At 48.0% G+C, this 17,553-nt stretch overlaps 2 protein-coding genes and 1 long non-coding RNA gene across 12 annotated transcripts in view; 1 reads left to right on the top strand and 2 right to left on the bottom strand.

The window, feature by feature from the left end:
- Positions 1–1,154: 1,154 nt before the first annotated feature.
- RSKR (ribosomal protein S6 kinase related) lies at positions 1,155–14,081 on the bottom strand. 8 transcript variants are annotated; one of them, XM_008965100.4, is made up of 13 exons: positions 13,869–14,081; positions 13,222–13,470; positions 13,044–13,127; positions 12,860–12,928; positions 12,400–12,469; positions 12,044–12,148; positions 11,826–11,866; positions 11,550–11,577; positions 11,349–11,438; positions 11,175–11,263; positions 10,925–11,035; positions 9,574–10,481; positions 4,575–4,697 (listed from the first exon to the last, which is right to left on the bottom strand). In XM_008965100.4, the coding sequence occupies exons 1-12, from the start codon at positions 14,061–14,063 to the stop codon at positions 10,260–10,262; spliced, it is 1,353 nt and encodes a 450-aa protein (XP_008963348.1). In that variant the 5' UTR covers positions 14,064–14,081; the 3' UTR covers positions 4,575–4,697; positions 9,574–10,259. The 8 variants fall into 8 exon arrangements, with proteins under 8 accessions (XP_054957251.1, XP_054957249.1, XP_008963348.1 ...); XM_008965101.4 differs by having other exon boundaries at positions 13,222–13,467; XM_055101274.2 differs by lacking the exon at positions 9,574–10,481 and having other exon boundaries at positions 4,515–4,697.
- Positions 10,165–17,157, top strand: LOC134729449 (uncharacterized). The gene is made up of 3 exons (XR_010110547.1): positions 10,165–11,591; positions 12,048–12,334; positions 16,065–17,157. It is a non-coding gene; the product is annotated as an uncharacterized LOC134729449 (long non-coding RNA).
- BLTP2 (bridge-like lipid transfer protein family member 2) overlaps positions 14,228–17,553 on the bottom strand; it is a 30,765-nt gene continuing 27,439 nt past the window's right edge. For all 3 annotated transcript variants that reach the window (XM_063598700.1, XM_063598701.1, XM_008965099.6), the window contains 7 exons: positions 17,008–17,098; positions 16,669–16,775; positions 16,398–16,533; positions 16,159–16,289; positions 15,876–15,977; positions 15,444–15,578; positions 14,228–15,026 (listed from right to left, as the gene is read on the bottom strand). In XM_063598700.1, coding sequence (XP_063454770.1) covers positions 14,844–15,026; positions 15,444–15,578; positions 15,876–15,977; positions 16,159–16,289; positions 16,398–16,533; positions 16,669–16,775; positions 17,008–17,098 — 885 coding nt within the window. In that variant the 3' untranslated portion in view covers positions 14,228–14,843. The remainder of the gene's footprint in view (positions 15,027–15,443; positions 15,579–15,875; positions 15,978–16,158; positions 16,290–16,397; positions 16,534–16,668; positions 16,776–17,007; positions 17,099–17,553) is intronic.

The raw sequence follows: 17,553 nt of genomic DNA, 5'->3' as shown, positions 1-17,553 counted from the left end.
GCCTGGGCGACAAAGCAAGACCCTGTCTCAAAAAAAAAAAAAAAAAAAAAAAAAAATATATATATATATATATATATATATATATATATATATATCTTTTAAATACTGTTTACATATTGAAATATTTTAGGAATATTGGGTTAAATAAAATACATTAAAATTAATTTTTTTTTGAGACAGGGTCTTGCTTTATCACCCAGGCAGGAGTGCAGTGGTGCAATCATGGCTCACTGCAGCCTTGAACTCCTAGGTTCAAGCAATCCTCCTGCCTCAGCCTCCTGAGTAGCTGGGACTACCGGCATGTGCCACCACGCCTGGCTAATTTTTTATAAAGACAGTCTCTTGCCATATTGCCCAGGCTGGTATTGAATTCCTAGGCTCAAGCGATCCTCCCATCTCAGCCTCCCAAAGTGTTGGGAGTACAGTCATGAACGACCCCACCCAGCCTTTTTAAACTTTTTTTTTTAATCTAATTTTTTTTTTTTTTTTTTGAAATATGGTCTGGCGCTGTTGCCCAGGCTGGAGTGCAGTGGCACGATCTCACCTCCCTGCAACCTCCACCTCCTAGGCTCAAGCGATCCTTCTGCCTCAGCCTCCCAAGGAGCTGGGATTACAGGCATGTGCCACCACGCCTGGCTAATTTTTGTATTTTTAATAGAGACAGGTTTCACCATGTTAGCCAGGCTAGTCTTGAACTCCTGAGCTCAGGAGATCCACCCGCCTCAGCCTCCCAAAGTGCTGGGATTACAGACATGAGCCACTCTACCTGGCCCCTCTTTTTACTTTTTGAATGTGGATACTAGCAAATTAAAAATTACTTATGTGGGCCAGGCACAGTGGTTTGGCTGATCTTGGCTCACTGAAACCTCTGCCTCCCAGGCTTAAGCGATCCTCCCACCTCAGTCTCTTGAGTAGCTGAGACCATAGGTGCATGCCACCATGCCCAGCTGACTTTTTGTGTTTTTGGTAGAGACAGGGTTTCACCATGTTGCCCAAGCTGGTCTCCAACTCCTGAGCTCAAGCTGCCTGCCCGCCTCGGCCTCTGAAAGTGCTATGATTACAGACGTGAGCCACTGCACCTGGCCTATTTAAATTTTTTTAAAAAAGCTTTGACAACATTTCTACATTGAAGACTCTATCAAACAAGTAACCAATAAATTGAGATTACTAATTTATTACATCAATGAGCAAGTGAACAAATGAACAGATTAATATGTAAAAGTAACTTAGGTTAGAGATAAGAAATAATGAGTAGAGCTACAAAGATACCTTTCTAGAGGAGTATAGGATTGGTGTTGACTAATCTTAAATTCTTACAAAAGATAACATGAAATACAGAATTAAATATCCATTATTACAAGTGAAGTCTATCGGATTTCTTTTTTTTGAGACGGAGTCTTGCCTCGCTTTGTCACCCAGGCTGGGATTAAAGGCACGTGCCACCACACCTGGCTAATTTTTATATTTCTTTAGTAGAAACAGGGTTTTACCACGTTGGCCAGGCTGATCTCAAACTCCTGACCTCAAGTAATCCACGTGCCTCGGCCTCCCGAAGTGCTGGGATTAAAGGTGTGGGCCACCACACCTGACCTCTTTCTTTTTTTGAAGCAAGGTCTCTGTCACCCAAGCTGGAGTGCAGTGGCATGATCATAACTCACTGTTTCAATTGGCAATAATCAGTAATAATTGTGCCTCAGATAAACCTTATTGGCTATGATACTGCCACTGCCCAAAGCTGATTATAGGTCACTGTAGCCTCGACCTCCTGGGCTCAAGTAATCCTCCTCAGCCTCCCAAAGTGTAGGGATTATAGGCATGAGCCATTGCACCTGGTCCTGATTTCTTTTAGATTAAAAAAAAAAAAAATCAGAGCATATAAACTTAAAAGATCATTTCAGATTGTATATTGAAAAAAATGAAAAAAAATTTTTTTTTTTTTTGAGACAGTCTCACTCTGTCACCCAGGCTGGAGTGCAGTGGCACAATCTCGGCTCGCTTCAACCTCTGCCTCCCGGGCCCAAGCTATTCTTGCACCTCAGCCTCCTGAGTACTGGGATTACAGGTACACACCACCATGCCCAGCTACTTTTTATATTTTTAGTAGAGACAGGGTTTCACCATGTTGGCCAGGGTGGTCTCAAACTCTTGGCCTCAAGTGATCCACCCACCTTGGCCTCCCAAAGTGCTGGGATTACAGGCATAAGCCACCGCACTGGGCCTAAGGGAATTTTTTTTTTTTTCTTTTTGAGACAGACTCTCACTGTCACCCTGGCGGCTGGAGTGCAATGGCGTGGTCTCGGCTCACTGCAACCTCCGCCTCCCGTGTTCAAGCGATTCTCCCACCTCCACCTCCCTGGGACTACAGGCACGTGCACCACACCTGGCTAATTTTTGTATTTTTAGTAGAGACAGGGTTTCACTATGTTGGCCAGGCTGGTCTTGATCTCCTGACCTCGTGATCCGCCCACCTCGGCCTCCCAAAGTGCTAGGATTTACAGGCGTGAGCCACTGCGCCGGGCCAGGAATTCTTTTAATTTTAATTTTTAATTTTTGAGTATATAGGTGTATATATTAAGTGAATTTCATGTGAATATGTAAAAGGTATAAGTCAGTGACTCTGAATGGAGGTGGAGGGAAGAGGAGGAGAAAATGCCTTCCAGGGATAATCACATCAGAACTGGATGAAAGAGTCCGTGCTTTTTCTTTTTTTCTTTTTTTTTTTTTTTATGGGAAAGGACTTCAATATTTTATTTTGTATACTTTCTTTTTGTGTGTGTGTGGGTTCCTGTCTTTTTTTTTTTTAATTTAATATAATTTTATTTTTTATTGATCATTCTTGGGTGTTTCTCACAGAGGGGGATTTGGCAGGGTCATAGGACAATAGTGGAAGGAAGGTCAGCAGATAAACAAGTGAACAAAGGTCTCTGGTTTTTCCTAGGCAGAGTGTTTGTGTCCCTGGGTACTTGAGATTAGGGAGTGGTGATGACTCTTAACGAGCATGCTGCCTTCAAGCATCTGTTTAACAAAGCACATCTTGCACCGCCCTTAATCCATTTAACCCTGAGTGGACACAGCACATGTTTCAGAGAGCACAGAGTTGGGGGTAAGGTCATAGATCAACAGGATCCCAAGGCAGAAGAATTTTTCTTAGTACAGAACAAAATGAAAAGTCTCCCATGTCTACTTCCCTCTACACAGACACAGCAACCATCCGATTTCTCAATCTTTTCCCCACCTTTCCCCCCTTTCTATTCCACAAAACCGCCGTTGTCATCATGGCCCGTTCTCAATGAGCTGTTGGGTACACCTCCCAGACGGGGTGGTGGCCGGGCAGAGGGGCTCCTCACTTCCCAGCAGGGGCGGCCGGGCAGAGGCGCCCCTCACCACCCGGACGGGGCGGCTGGCCGGGCAGGGGGCTGACCCCCCCACCTCCCTCCCGGATGGGGCAGCTCGCCGGGCGGGGGGCTGACCCCCCCACCTCCCTCCCGGAAGGGGCGGCTGGCCAGGCGGGGGGCTGACTCCCCCACCTCCCTCCCGGACGGGGCGGCTGGCCGGGCAGAGGGGCTCCTCACTTCCCAGTAGGGGCGGCCGGGCAGAGGCGCCCCTCACCACCCGGACGGGGCGGCTGGCCGGGCGGGGGGCTGACCCCCCCACCTCCCTCCCGGACGGGGCAGCTCGCCGGGCGGGGGGCTGACCCCCCCACCTCCCTCCCGGACGGGGCGGCTGGCCGGGCGGGGGGCTGACCCCCCCACTTCCCTCCTGGACGGGGCGGCTGGCCGGGCGGGGGGCTGACCCCCCCACCTCCCTCCCGGATGGGGCAGCTGGCCTGGCGGGGGCTGACCCCCACCTCCCTCCCGGACGGGGTGGCTGCTAGGCAGAGACGCTCCTCACTTCCCAGACGGGGTGGCAGCCGGGCGGAGGGGCTCCTCACTTCTCAGACGGGGCGGCTGCCGGGCGGAGGGGCTCCTCACTTCTCAGACGGGGCGGTTGCCAGGCGGAGGGTCTCCTCACTTCTCAGACAGGGTGGCCGGGCAGAGATGCTCCTCACCTCCCAGACGGGGTCGTGGCCGGGCAGAGGCGCTCCTCACATCCCAGACGGGGCGGCGGGGCAGAGGCGCTCCCCACATCTCAGACGATGGGCGGCCAGGCAGAGACGCTCCTCACTTCCTAGATGGGATGGCGGCCGGGAAGAGGTGCTCCTCACTTCCTAGGTGGGATGGCGGCCAGGCAGAGACGCTCCTCACCTTCCAGACTGGGCAGCCAGGCAGAGGGGCTCCTCACATCCCAGACGATGGGCGGCCAGGCAGAGACGCTCCTCATTTCCCAGACGGGGTGGCGTCCGGGCAGAGGATGCAATCTCGGCACTTTGGGGGGCCAAGGCAGGCAGCTGGGAGGTGGAGGTTGTAGCGAGCCGAGATCACGCCACTGCACTCCAGCCTGGGCACCATTGAGCACTGAGTTAACGAGACTCCGTCTGCAATCCCGGCACCTCAGGAGGCCGAGGCTGGCGGATCACTCGCGGTTAGGAGCTGGAGACCAGCCCGGCCAACACAGCGAAACCCCGTCTCCACCAAAAAAATACGAAAACCAGTCAAGCGTGGCGGCACGCGCCTGCAATCGCAGGCACTCGACAGGCTGAGTCAGGAGAATCAGGCAGGGAGGTTGCAGTGAGCCGAGATGGCAGCAGCACAGTCCAGCTTCGGTTCGGCATGAGAGGGAGACCATGGAAAGAGAGGGAGAGGGTTCGGCATGAGAGGGAGACCGTGGAAAGGAGGGAGAGGGAGAGGGTTCGGCATGAGAGGGAGACTGTGGAAAGGAGGGAGAGGGAGAGGGAGAGCTCTATTTTATATACTTTCTCATGTTGTTTTAATTTTTTGTTTTTGTTGTTCTGATAGAGTTTCTCTCTTGTTGCCCAGGCTGGAATGCAATGGCACGATCTCAGCTCACTGCAACCTCTGCCTCCCAGGTTCCATGCTTTTTCAAATTATAAAAATTATACTTTCTGAAACTTTTTTTTTTTTTTTGAGATGGAATTTCACTCTTGTTGCCCAGGCTGCTGGAGTACAATGGCATGATCTTGGCTCACTGCAACCTCCGCCTCCTGGGTTCAAGCAGTTCTGCTGCCTCAGCTTCCCGAATAGCTGGGATTACAGGCATGAGCCATCACGCCCAGCTAATTTTGTATTTTTAGTAAAGACAGGGTTTCTCCATGTTGGTCAGGATGGTCTCGATCTCTTGACCTCGTGATCCACCCGCCTTGGCCTCCCAAAGTGCTGGGATTATAGGCGTGGCCTTTTTTTTTTTTTTTTTGAGACGGAGTCTCCCTCTGTTGCCAGGCTGAAGTGCGGTGGCGCAAGCTCAGCTCACTGCAACCTCTGCCTCCCTGGTTCAAGTGATTCTCCTGCCTCAGCCTCCCAAGTAGCCGGGACTCCAGGTGCCCACCACCATGCCTGGCTAATTTTTTGTATTTTTAGTAGAGACGGGGTTTCACCATGTTGGCCAGGGTGGTCTCAATCTCTTGACCTCGTGATCCACCCACCTCGGCCTCCCAAAGTGCTGGGATTACAAGGGTGAGCCACTGCGCCTGGCCCTCTTCTTTTCTTTTCTTTCTCTCTCTCAGTCACCCAGACTGGAGTGCAGTGGCCAAATCATAGCTTCAGGTTATGATCATAACCTGGAGCTTCTGAGCTCAAGCAATCCTCCCACCTCAGCCTCCTGAGTAGCTGGGTGGTACAGGACCACCACATCTGGCTAATTTTTTAATATTTTTATACAGACGAGGTCTCACTGTGTTGCTCAAGCTGTCCTGGAAGTCCTGGACTGAAGTGATCCTCCCACCTCGGCCTCCCAAGGTGCTGGGATTACAGGTGTGAGCCACCATGCCCAGCCAAAACCTTGATTTTTCTGTCACCCCCTCCACTGCACCCTGAGAATCACTGCTGTAGTAGACTACTGAAGAGAGTATGTTGAAAATGTTCTCATTTGGTAAGAAGTAATTCCAACTACATTCACGTGATTATGGTCTCTAAACTAATATGACCTAGGAGAGAGACCCTAGTGACATTATGTTAACCATTTCTTAAGGACCTTAAACCCTAGTGACATTATGTTAACCATTTCTTAAGGACCTTAAACCCTAGTGACATTATGTTAACCATTTCTTAAGGACCTTCGCCCACTGTGCTGCTGTGACCACAAAAGCCATATAATGTTGGGTGACCTGAATATCAATTAACACGGTATTATAAAATCCTCTGCATCTGCACTTTGAAAAAGCATCACAGGGCTGGGAGCAGTGGCTCACGCCTGTAATCCCAGCACTTTGGAAGGCCAAGACGAGTGAATTACCTGAGGTCAGGAGTTTGAGACCGGCCTGGTCAACATGGTGACACCCTGTGTCTACTAAAAATACAAAAATTAGCTGGGCGTGGTGGCGGGCGCCTGTAATCCCAGCTACTTGGGAGGCTGAAACAGGAGAATCATTTGAACCCAGGAGGTGGAGGTTACAGTGAGCTGAGATCGTACCATTGTACTCCAGTCTGGGTGACAAATTGTACTCCAGTCTGGGTGACAAGAGCAAAACTCGGTCTCAAAAAAAAAAGAAAGAAAAAGCATCACAGGCCAGGAACAGTGGCTCACACCTATAATCCTAGTACTCTGAGAGGCCAAAGCAGGTGGATCACTAGAGCCCAGGAGTTCAGACCAGCCTGGGCTACATGGCGAAATGCCATCTCTTAAAGAAAAGGAAAGGGGAAGGGGAAAGAAAAGAAAGGATATGAGTAAATTGCCTTATTTATTTATATAAATAAATAAATAAATTTCAGCATCACAGAAATCTGAACCCATACCCCACAATTAAGAACCAGTGGTTATTTTACCCTCATTTTATACACCAGGAAACTAAGATCCAGAGAGGTTAAAATGACTTATTAAAGAAGATGAGAGCCTGGGCGTGGTGGCTCACGCCTGTAATCTCAGCACTTTGGGAGGCAAAGGCGGGTGGATCATCTGAGGTCAGGAGTTCCACACCAGCCTGGCCAACATGGCGAAACCCCGTCTCTACTCAAAATACAAAAATTAGCCGGGCGTGGTAGCATGCACCTGTAATCCCAGCTACCCACGAGGCTGAGGCAGGAGAATTGCTGGAACCTGGGAGGCAGAGGCTACGGTGAGCCGAGATTGCGCCACTGCACTCCAACCTGGGCAACAGAGCAAGACTCCATCCCCACCAAAAAAAAAAAAAAAAAAAAAAGACGATGAGATAGTTATTGGTGGATCCAGGCATCAGATCTCCTAAATTCCAAACAAATGCTCTTAACTACTATTTTGGAAACCATTAATTCCTATTTTTAGTATTCAGAGTTTTTATCCAGTGTGCAGTTCTGGTCATCACAATTTTTAAAAAGTAATAAAAGTGTCTAAAGAGAAACAAATGAGATAAAAGGATAAAGGATACATTGCCTTATTTATTTATATCCCAACCTCATTACAAAAAGGCTTACAAGATGCAGATATTATAGTAATATAAAACGATTAAAACTTAGAAAAATGAGAATAAGGAAAATAAAAGTAGAAAAGGAAGACAGAACCAAGAACATGACTAGCATACAAAATACATAAACACTTGCTGAAGGTAGACCACAAATTGGGCTCTAAATGGTCTAGTATCAGTACAAACAGAAAAATACAATCAGCTGAATATTTAGTGTCCTTAAGGTAAAAACCAAACAGCAATTCAGGAAAAGCATAACTGGGTCCAGAGAAAATTTCTCCCACGCATTCTTAAATAGAACATTATGAACTGTTACGATAAACACCCTTTACAGTATCCACAGCAATTAAATTTATTTTTTTCCTGAGACAAGATCTCACTCTGTTGCTCAGGCTGGATGCAGTGGCACGATCTTCACTCATTGCAACCTCCATCTCCTGGGTTCAAGCAATTCTTCCCCCTCAGCCTCCTGAGTAGCTGGGACTACAGCGTGCACCCTCATGACCAGCTAATTTTTGTATTTTTTGGGGAGAAACGGGGTTTCACCATGTTGGCCAGGCTGGTCTCGAACTCCTGACCTCAGGTGATCCGCCCACCTCAGCCTCCCAAAGTGCTGGGATTACAAGTGTAAGCCACCACACCTGGCGAGCAATTAAATTTCATAGAGATTTTCATATGGATTACCAAAGTCCAATCCAGAAAAAGCAATTCTGCAGAGGCCAATAAAATGCCAGCTATGCATGGGGAAATCTGGCTCAATCTAGAGACAAAATTAATAAATAGAACTACAGAGTACTCTCCAGACTGTCTTTTGTCTAAAGAGATTAGATGTAACTAAATAATATGGTCTAGATTAAAACTTACTTTCCCTTCAAGTCTCAGGACAAAAATGAAAATTGTGAGAAATTAGTTTAAGAAAAATGAAAAGAAGTCATAAAGGCCAAAACTGTATACAAATTTAAGGTCCAGATGATTTTCCTTACTAAAGGAAAAGGTTATTGAGATATGTCTCTAACCTTAAATCTTTTTCTTTCTTTTTTTTTTTTTTGAGACAGAGTCTACCTCTGTCACCCAGGGGTTCAATGGCACAATCTTGGCTCACTGCAACCTTGGCCTCCAGGGTTCAAGCAGTTCTCCTGCTTCAGCCTTCTGAGTAGCTGGGACTACAGGTGTGCAACACCACGCCCAGCTAATTTTTATATTTTTTAGTAGACACAAGGTTTCACCATGTTGGCCACGCTGGTCTCGAACTCTTGACCTCAACTGATCTGCCCACCTTGGCCTCCCAAATAACCTTAAATCTTAAGGTTGATGCATGCCTCTTAATCTCTTTTTTTTTTTTTTTTGAGACGGAGTCTCGCTGTGTCTCCCAGGTTGGAGTGCAGTGGCGCGATCTCGGCTCACTGCAAGCTCCGCCTCCCAGGTTCATGCCATTCTCCTGCCTCAGCCTCCCAAGTAGCTGGGACTACAGGTGCCCGCCAACACGCCCGGCTAATTTTTTGTATTTTTAGTAGAAACGGGGTTTCACCGTGTTAGCCAAGATGGTCTCGATCTCCTGACCTCGTGATCCGCCCGTCTCGGCCTCCCAAAGTGCTAGGATTACAGGCGTGAGCCACCGCGCCCGGCCGCCTCTTAATCTCTTGGTTTGCCCATCAGAAACTGAATCATGGGCTCACTAGGAGAAATTATCAGTTTAAAAATCCTATGCTTTTCAAAGAGGTTTTATTTTGGATAACTGTTGCAATTATAGACCTAGAGAAGACATTTAACCCACCCATGTTTCAGTTTCTATTTTCTTCCTCACTAGATTATTTTATTCACTTTTCAATTTTTAAAAATTAGATTTATTGCAGACTGGCCTCAAGCTCCCAGACTATATTTTTTAGCTGCATTATTTAGGGGTTGAAATGCCAGCTTTTGAGACTTTTGAAAAATTCACAGGCTGGGTGTGGAGGCTCATGCCTGTGAAGGTTGCAGTGAGCTGAGATCGTGCCACTGCACTCCAACCTGGGTGACGAGAGTGAGACCCTATCTCAAAAAAAAAAAAAAAAAAAGGGTCTGGTGCAGTGGCTCACACCTACCTGTAATTCCAGCACTTTGGGAGGCCAAGGCAGGCCGATCACTTGAGGTCAGGAGTTTGAGATCAGCCTGGCCAACATGGTGAAACCCTGTCTCTACTAAAAAATACAAAAATTAGCTGGGCATAATGGTGTGCATTTGTAATCCCAGCTACTCGGGAGGCTGAGGCATGAAAATCACTTCAACCCAGGAGACGGAGGTTGCAGTGAGCTGAGATCGCACCACTGCACTCCAGCCTGGGCAACAGAGTGAGACTCTGTCTCAAAAAAAAAAAAAAAAATCATATTGCTTCTGACAAGCCTATTAAACACATCAATAGCACCCTGGGAGCCCATGAAGTATTATTATTGCTCAAGAAAGGAAACATGGCAGAGAAACAAGCAGAAGCAGCTCTGGCTGACAGCCTGAGGGTAAAGAGCACTGGAGAAGTAAAGAAAAGGAAAAGGTCACCACCCTGATCTGACATGTTGAATTGAGAGGTAGGTTGTACGATAGGGAAGGAATAGGGCCAGCTGTGGCTGCCAGTAGCAGAATGTCCAGGTTGGAACTCTGGTCTAAAGCCTAGGAGAACAGAACGGTAAGAGGCTACAAAATAAAAACAAACTGGATTATCAAGGTGGTCATACTGAGTAGGCAGGGATGGAGATCTTCAGGCTCCCAGCCGGGCCCCAATTTACAGTAGAGAGGCTCAAGCAGGGATAGGGTAGAGCAAGAAGGACTCCAGATCACAGTCAAAGTCGTCAAAGGGCATGGGCTCCGCTGAACTGGGCTGGGTAGCTTGTGTCTCCGTGACAAAGTTCACTGGCTGCTTCTGTAGGAGCTCTGGGTCGAAGGCCACACCCCGAAAGAAAGGGTGGACCTGGAAGTGATGCAGATAACGTAGACGATGGAGGGGGTTCTGGCATAAGAGCTGAAGGAAAATAGAGCATGAAGGATGAGTGACTAGGACAGGACAGGCCTGAACAGAAAGGATGGAAAAGAAGAAAGAAGTTCATGGAGCTGTGGAGGGTAGGAATAAGAACCCTGAAGAGTAGATGATTTGTAAAAGAGGGAGAAATAGAGGCTAATTTGGGGCAAAGGTGGGAATAAGGAGCTGTGCTTGTGAGTTTTCAGATGAGTGTACAGTGTTCCACTCTCTCAGAAGGGACCTCTCTGTTCTAGATGGGGAGGAGATTTGGGGGAACAGGAACTTAGGAATGTGACTCAGTACAGCTTAGATGGCAAGTAGTTAGGTAGTTAAGTTGGAGCCCCCTCAAAAAAATTGATGAGAGGAATGGGGAAAAATCACTTTAATGAAGGCAGGAGAGCATTAATGGTTTGGTAGCCAAGAAGGAAAGCAGTGCTCATCCTTACCTCATGGAGCAGGAGTGAGAGGCCCTGGTTAAGAGAAGCTGGGATCTCAGAGTCACTGTGGGTCACACTTGCCAACATGGCCACATGATCTCTCTCTGCAGCCACTGGAAACTGAGTTAAGAGGTAGGGAGTGGAGGTAGGGGTAGGGGTTCATTCCTTAGTAGGAATACGGCAAGATTTCCTAAGGTCTTCCTTCTTCCCACCACAAGGCAAAGCTCTTCTCTGCCCAAAACTACTACTATTCTCTCACCTTTCCAGTCGCCAGAGAGAAAAGCAAGACACCCAGGGACCACCAATCAGCAGCATGGTTGTAAGGTCCTCCACTTAGGACCTCTGGGGCTACAGATTTCAAAGATACTCGTCACAGACATCCTTTAGCTATCCTCCTGCCCAATGCTTACCCATCAGCTTTAACCTCTCTCACCCATGTACTGAAGAGTGCCACAGATAGTGTAGGCTCGAGCTCCCTGGGGCACGTGGCGGGACAGACCAAAGTCTGTCAGTTTCAGATGGCCTATGAAAGAAGGTAAGGCAACTGCACCACCGTTCCACCCATCATCAGCCATGATTTATTCCCAAACCAAAGTACCTCTCATCCTGGGGCTAAGGAAGGAAAAAGACTTACCTCGTTCATCTAGAAGAATATTCTCCATCTGAAAGATCACAGGTGAGAAGTAATTCTTCCTCTTCCTTTCAACTCTCTTTCATCATGTATACACCCCAGCTGAAGGTGATGCCCTACTCAGCACTCAAATCTATACTCAGAAAGCCCTTCCCCAAATCCTTGGCACCCATGGGGGCCCCAATGTCTACAGTTCTCAGCTCCCTAACTTCTTGGACTTGTTGGGACTTTTTATTGAGACTCTTTCTCAGACAAAGGGAAAAAAGCACTTAACTCTACCTTCACATCTCGATGCATGATGCCCAAGTCATGGAGATAACCTGTGGATAACAAGTATGGGGTATGCTGCAGCTTTTCTGTCCTTTCCAGTTTCCCTAGTAGCCCTCATCCCATCCCTATCCTATTCTTTAACCTCCATTATTAATATTAATTTTTTACTCTCCTTCTTCCGAACTTAAATCTTCCCTCCCCATTTCCTTTACCACTGTTTCACTTACACAGTACCAGCACCAACTCGGCAGCAAAGAGACGGATGGAAGCCTCAGGAAAGCAGCCAACAGCCGACCAAAGGGAGTACAGATCTGTGCTGCAGTAGCTACACACTGCAAAGCCAGTGTGGAGCTACATACATTGCCAGAAGTCTAGGCAATGTTTGGGAGCTGCAATGCCTGGGCTCAAGGCATTGTAGGCCTCCTGCCCAAACTGATACCACTTGCTGTTCCCCTCCCTTTGGGACAGAGAGGTGCCATGAGAAGGGGGACAGAGCAAAGGCAGAACAAGCCAAAGAGGTAATCTCAGGTGGGGAACATGGTACAAAGACCCTGGGGGATGAGGAGAGAGTCCAGTCACTCACTAATGAAAAGGTGCCGTTTTCCCTGCCAGCTGTCCCCCAAGCTGTGTACAAAGGGATGGTTGATCTGTCGCTAGGAACAAAGAAAACAGGAAGTTAGGGAGGAACAGGGTCATTGAGAATAAAGGCAGCTGAGAAATCAGGTTTTACCCAGATGTGCAGAGGGGGAACTGCTGCCTCACCTCTCAGTTCAGAGGAACTCAATATTTGGAACTGACTATCTGGTAATCCTAGAACCAGCAAATACTAAGGAATACACTGGGACATGCTTCAGAGATTTCCCTGGTAGGACATGGGAAAACTGTGTTGAGAGCTGATACTTTTCCCAGGATCTACTTTAGTGTTAAACTAGGCTGAAGCAGATGGATGAGGCAGAACCAGGAAAAGAAGGTGGGCAAGAAAGGTACTTTCCCTACCTGTGGCCTAGCTCTTCCCACAATCCTTTCCAGGACTCTGTGCATACCTGGATGCTAACCTCCTCTTTGCACTGCCTCACGGTATCCCTCTGTAGGACCTTTACCTTGGGCACCACCTATAAAAGGAGAGTAGTGATGACTCATAGATAGTGCTATTGAATTGTTTATTCCTCCCAACCTCTCTGGAATCAAGATTGGAAACAGAGACTAATGTGGTATCTACGCCCCTACCTTCACTGCAAATACAGCTTTCTGGGTGCAATCTAGCACCTTGAGGACAGTTCCAAAGGAGCCTTTAGCCACAAGGCCTAAAATCTGTACAGAGGAATGGAGAACAGGCCAGTTGAGACTGGTCATTTCTAACTTCTCCCAAAGACTAAGACCCCACTCAGGGATTCCACTGACTTACCTTCAGCTGCTGCTGCCCCCTAATGGGCCTAATGGGAAACTCTGGTAGAAAGAGGTTGATGAACTGAGGCACTGGCCACTCTGGCAGAGGCTTCTCTACCAGTACTGGGGCTGGCTTTAGGGACTCCTGGTGCGGATAGTGGTGCCCCCGTAGTTCCCAGAGTTCTTCCAGATCTGACCTGATGGTTCCCAAACCTGTCCAGAGGCTCTTCCAGCCTCGGGCCCAGGGGCCCCGGATGTTGCCACCCTGCTGAGAACCAAGGGAGCCACTCTAAACTTTCTGCTCCTGAGGCATAGCAGGTTCCACCCATCTTACTAGGCACTCCCTCCCCTTAAGTCTCAACCCCTAGAGGTACATTTTTGAGCATGAGGCAAAATTCCCATTACTCTTGCTTTGTGCTAAGCCCCAGATTTCCTGGGCACAATTCAAATCCTCTAGGAAAATAATTGTTGGACATTTTCACCATGACGCATTAAGAGTACAGCCTGCACCTCAGTATTGGGCTGTGATGCTTTCATAGTACAGCCTCCCTGCCCCACCCCCACATTGCGTAATCACTTCCATGCTCCTAACCAGGAACTTCCCAGGCCTCAAGCCCATGTCTCCCTCTCCTCCCCTCAGTAGGCTGCCAGAGCCCCACAGCCTACCTTGTGAGGGACAGCCACCCGGGTGTGTTCCCCCTGCTGGGTGTGCTGCCCCTGCCGACAGCTTACTGCTCCCATTCCCAGCCTCTGCCTCCTCTCTCTGCTAAATCTGCTGTCCCAGTTATATAAGCAATTCCTCTCCCTGATGCTGCGTGACACGAGCCCCGCCTCTTCCAGTCTGCAGAAACCCATCAGCATGGGGCCAGAGTCACACTAGGACTAGAAATTTCTGTGATACAGCTTCAGGGCAGAGGAAGGAAGGGGCCACCCTCAGAGTGGCAGCTGCAGGATGTTCTGGGTTGATGAGGGAGGAATACACAGATTGAATGCATGCACTCAACACACACACAAAAAAATGAGCATCAAGTTTAAAATATCTTTTTTTTTCTCTTTAAATCATTTTGCCATTCTCCAGGGTATATCCTACGGGGAAGGGTAGGGGACCCATGGCCAGCCCTGGCTCCTACTGCCATCCTCCCAAGTGAACTTAGCACAGAGACTGGGGAGGGGTTGACCCCCACTCCAGAACACCAGTACCTCTTTCAAACATGACAGTGGAGTGAGGATCAGAGGATCAGCCCCCTCCCGTTTCCTGGCACAGAGGAAGGACAGTTACACTTAGAAATATATATATAATATATATATTTATATATGTCTATAAAAATTTATCACACTTGATCAGGACTATCCCCCTACCCTTCCACTTGACCCCAAGGGAATAGGGTCCTGCCCTGGGCCCATTCCCTGGGTCTTGCTCTCTTGTTGCCTCTCTGGCCCTGAGCCTGATCAGTGTGAGACAGAACTCAGCATTACTGTCCACCATGCCCTGCAGTGAACAGGCCAGGTGCTGAAGAGTGATGCCTATGGGCTCTGACACCCACAAATCCTCGTGGATAACGGGAAGCCCCTCCCACCCCACAAGTCCCTGGAGCCTGAGCCAGAGTCAGATCCTGTACTGCAGCCACTCGAATCGCCAAATCATTTGCGCCTGCCGAAGATGGACTTCTTGCCAGGGTTCTTGTCGCCCACACTTAAACCAATGAGGAGCCGGGCTTTCTCCTCCTCTTCCTGCTGTTGCATGTTCAGGTCCGATTTAGTTTCTAGCTTTCCCCGGACCTCAGAGCCTGTTGCAGGCTTCAGCCTTAGCTTCTCTTTGATTACCTGGCAGATTGGAGAGGAGAAAAAGAAAATGTAAATATTAGTGGGCAGGCAGAATAAATCAAAATGAACCAAGACAATAAAGATTTATTAAACACATCCAAGGCACAATGGGGCAATTTACATACAATGGTCTCTGCTTTCAAGAAGCTTACAGTCTAATTATAACCCCTTCTAAACTTTAGGTTGTGTTAGCTCTCAGTTCCCTAAAATCAATGGTGCTATACGAAACACTCAGTAAACACTGAATTTAATAATCTGAGTGAGGTCATGCAGAGGGTAGGCATAGAAGCCACTCACTTCATGCACCTGCCCCTTCCCAAGGATATTTATTCATGGATTCTAAAATGAAAGGCTCCTGAAAAGAGGATCTGCCTGCCAGCCCCATTAGCCAAACAGCCATGAGCCCTGGCGGGATACCTGGGCAACCAGGGCTTTGCGGCTGTCCCTTTTGACAGCCATGGCAAAGTCTAGCCATGTCCATGTGTTGTTGTGGTACTCCAGACAGGGCAGCACCAGGTTAAGGTCACCCCAGTCCACACTATTCTTCTCACCCTGTAAGAGGAGGGGGAGGGGAAAGAAAAAAAGAGGGGTGGGGAATACATCAGCTGCCATTTTGAGTCCCAGCCAGTCACTTGAGTGCCAAGTCCTACAATAGTAACCTACAGATACTGATTTCCCCTTACCTCAGCCTCGTAATGATGCTGACTCTTGAGGGGAGCAGAGGGAACAGCAGATTTATCACCCACAGCTCAGCATCACAAACAACCTGGCTGTCTCCCTGTATAGAATCTCTGATCTTATCTGGTTCCCTTCCCACCCTGTTCTACAAAGTGCTTGTGAGGTGCAGACCTTGTAGCTGACACACAGTGGAACCTGTGGAATCTTTATGTAGATGAAGGAGTTGTTCATGGCAGCTCGCTCTTTCATCTTGTCAATGTCATCCACAGGGTGCTAAGAAAGGCAGGCAAGGAGTGTGAGCCCTGAATCCATCAGAAGAAACTCAGGACCCCAAACATCTCCCTCTTCTTTTATCCCTAGAATGGACTTAGAGGAAACCGAAGAAATCCCAAGCCACACCAAACAGGACCTCAAGACTCTCCCATTTTTCTATCATCAGGGGCATGTTTGGTACCTCTGGCGATTTGCGAAATGACCTTCTGACCCCAGAACTCCGAGTCAAACCCTGTGCCACACCCTTCCCAGGGCCCAGTGGTACTGCATCGTCTGTTGCAATCAGCTGCCGAGGCTTCACCACTGGTATTCCTATGAAAAAGCAAGTGTACCAGCTGTCATCCATCCTCGTTCTGAAGTCTCAGCTGTCTTTGGGGCTGCTACTCTATTCTTCTGGGGCTCCACCATAAAAGTTCTCACCAGTAGTCACCAGTTTGGACTTATCCTCTTCATCACCAACTTCCTCATCTTCCACACTTCGGCCAGGAAAGAAAAAGCCCATCATTCTATGGAAGAACTGGTGTGTCAGCTGGATGGTGAGAGGCACCACATTTACCTAAAAAGGAAAAAGATTCAAGAAGCAATTAAGCTCAGATACCATCATCAGTTTACCTACTCCTAATATCGTGTAACACACAGCTGGCTTTTGAATGTCCTTTGTTCCCAGGTCCCTAAGGGACTGCTTACTAACCTCAAAATGCTCCTTAACAGAGATACCCCCAACAGGGGGCCGAACTTTGCTGAAGAGGCGGAGAGCTAGCTGTCGCCCAGACTGGCAGGAGCTCTGGGGCCGCAGTACTACCTGTAGGATAGAGAGTAAAGAAGAGCCCAACCCAATGTCCTTCCTGCCATAAAGCAACCCACAAATCCTCTGCAGAATGAGAGGAGAAGCAATGGTACTGCTAAGCTGGGCAAGCTTTCACCCTCTCAGATCACCACATTGTTTTCCATAGTGGATTTATACTGAAGGGCCGTTATAAATGCCCCGTGCTAAAAACATGCAAATGGACTAGGAATGGGGAAAAAAGACTTGCCTTATAGACAGCATTGGGGAGGAGGTTGTTCATGGTAAACCAGCCCAACTCCAGAAGATGTTCTGCTGTGTCATCAGACTTATTCACCTATAAAGACAGATTTTGCCCCATCTACTATAATAAACCTTTCTCAGAAGTCTACTAGACAATTGTTATGTATCCAGTTTGTTTTCAGGCTCTACATATGCCTAATCCCAACCTTGAGATCTCCTTCAAACTCATACAATCAACACTCTTTAATCCAGTGTGTCTCATGGGCACTATTGTCCAGGACACTAAATGCTGGTAGTACTATCTAGCCATTGTGACATTAAAAAATGTTCTAATTCATTTCCAAACGCCTCTGGTAGGAGAAAGTAATAAATAATACTGCCTTCTTTACGTCAATGGCAGAAAAGCTGAATGTCAGTATTAGAATATTCTATTCCAAGCTAGACATGAAAGATTATTTGCCTCTGGGCCATACTTCTAGGGATCATCTTCTTACTCAACAAGAGAAGCATCTGATCAAACTCACCTGTATCTGTATCTTATTTTTATTT

The sequence above is a fragment of the Pan paniscus genome, chromosome 19, assembly GCF_029289425.2.
Source record: "Pan paniscus chromosome 19, NHGRI_mPanPan1-v2.0_pri, whole genome shotgun sequence".
Lineage (NCBI taxonomy): Eukaryota > Metazoa > Chordata > Mammalia > Primates > Hominidae > Pan > Pan paniscus.
Note: the sequence above shows the minus strand (reverse complement) of the source record. Positions and strands in the feature narration are given on the sequence as shown.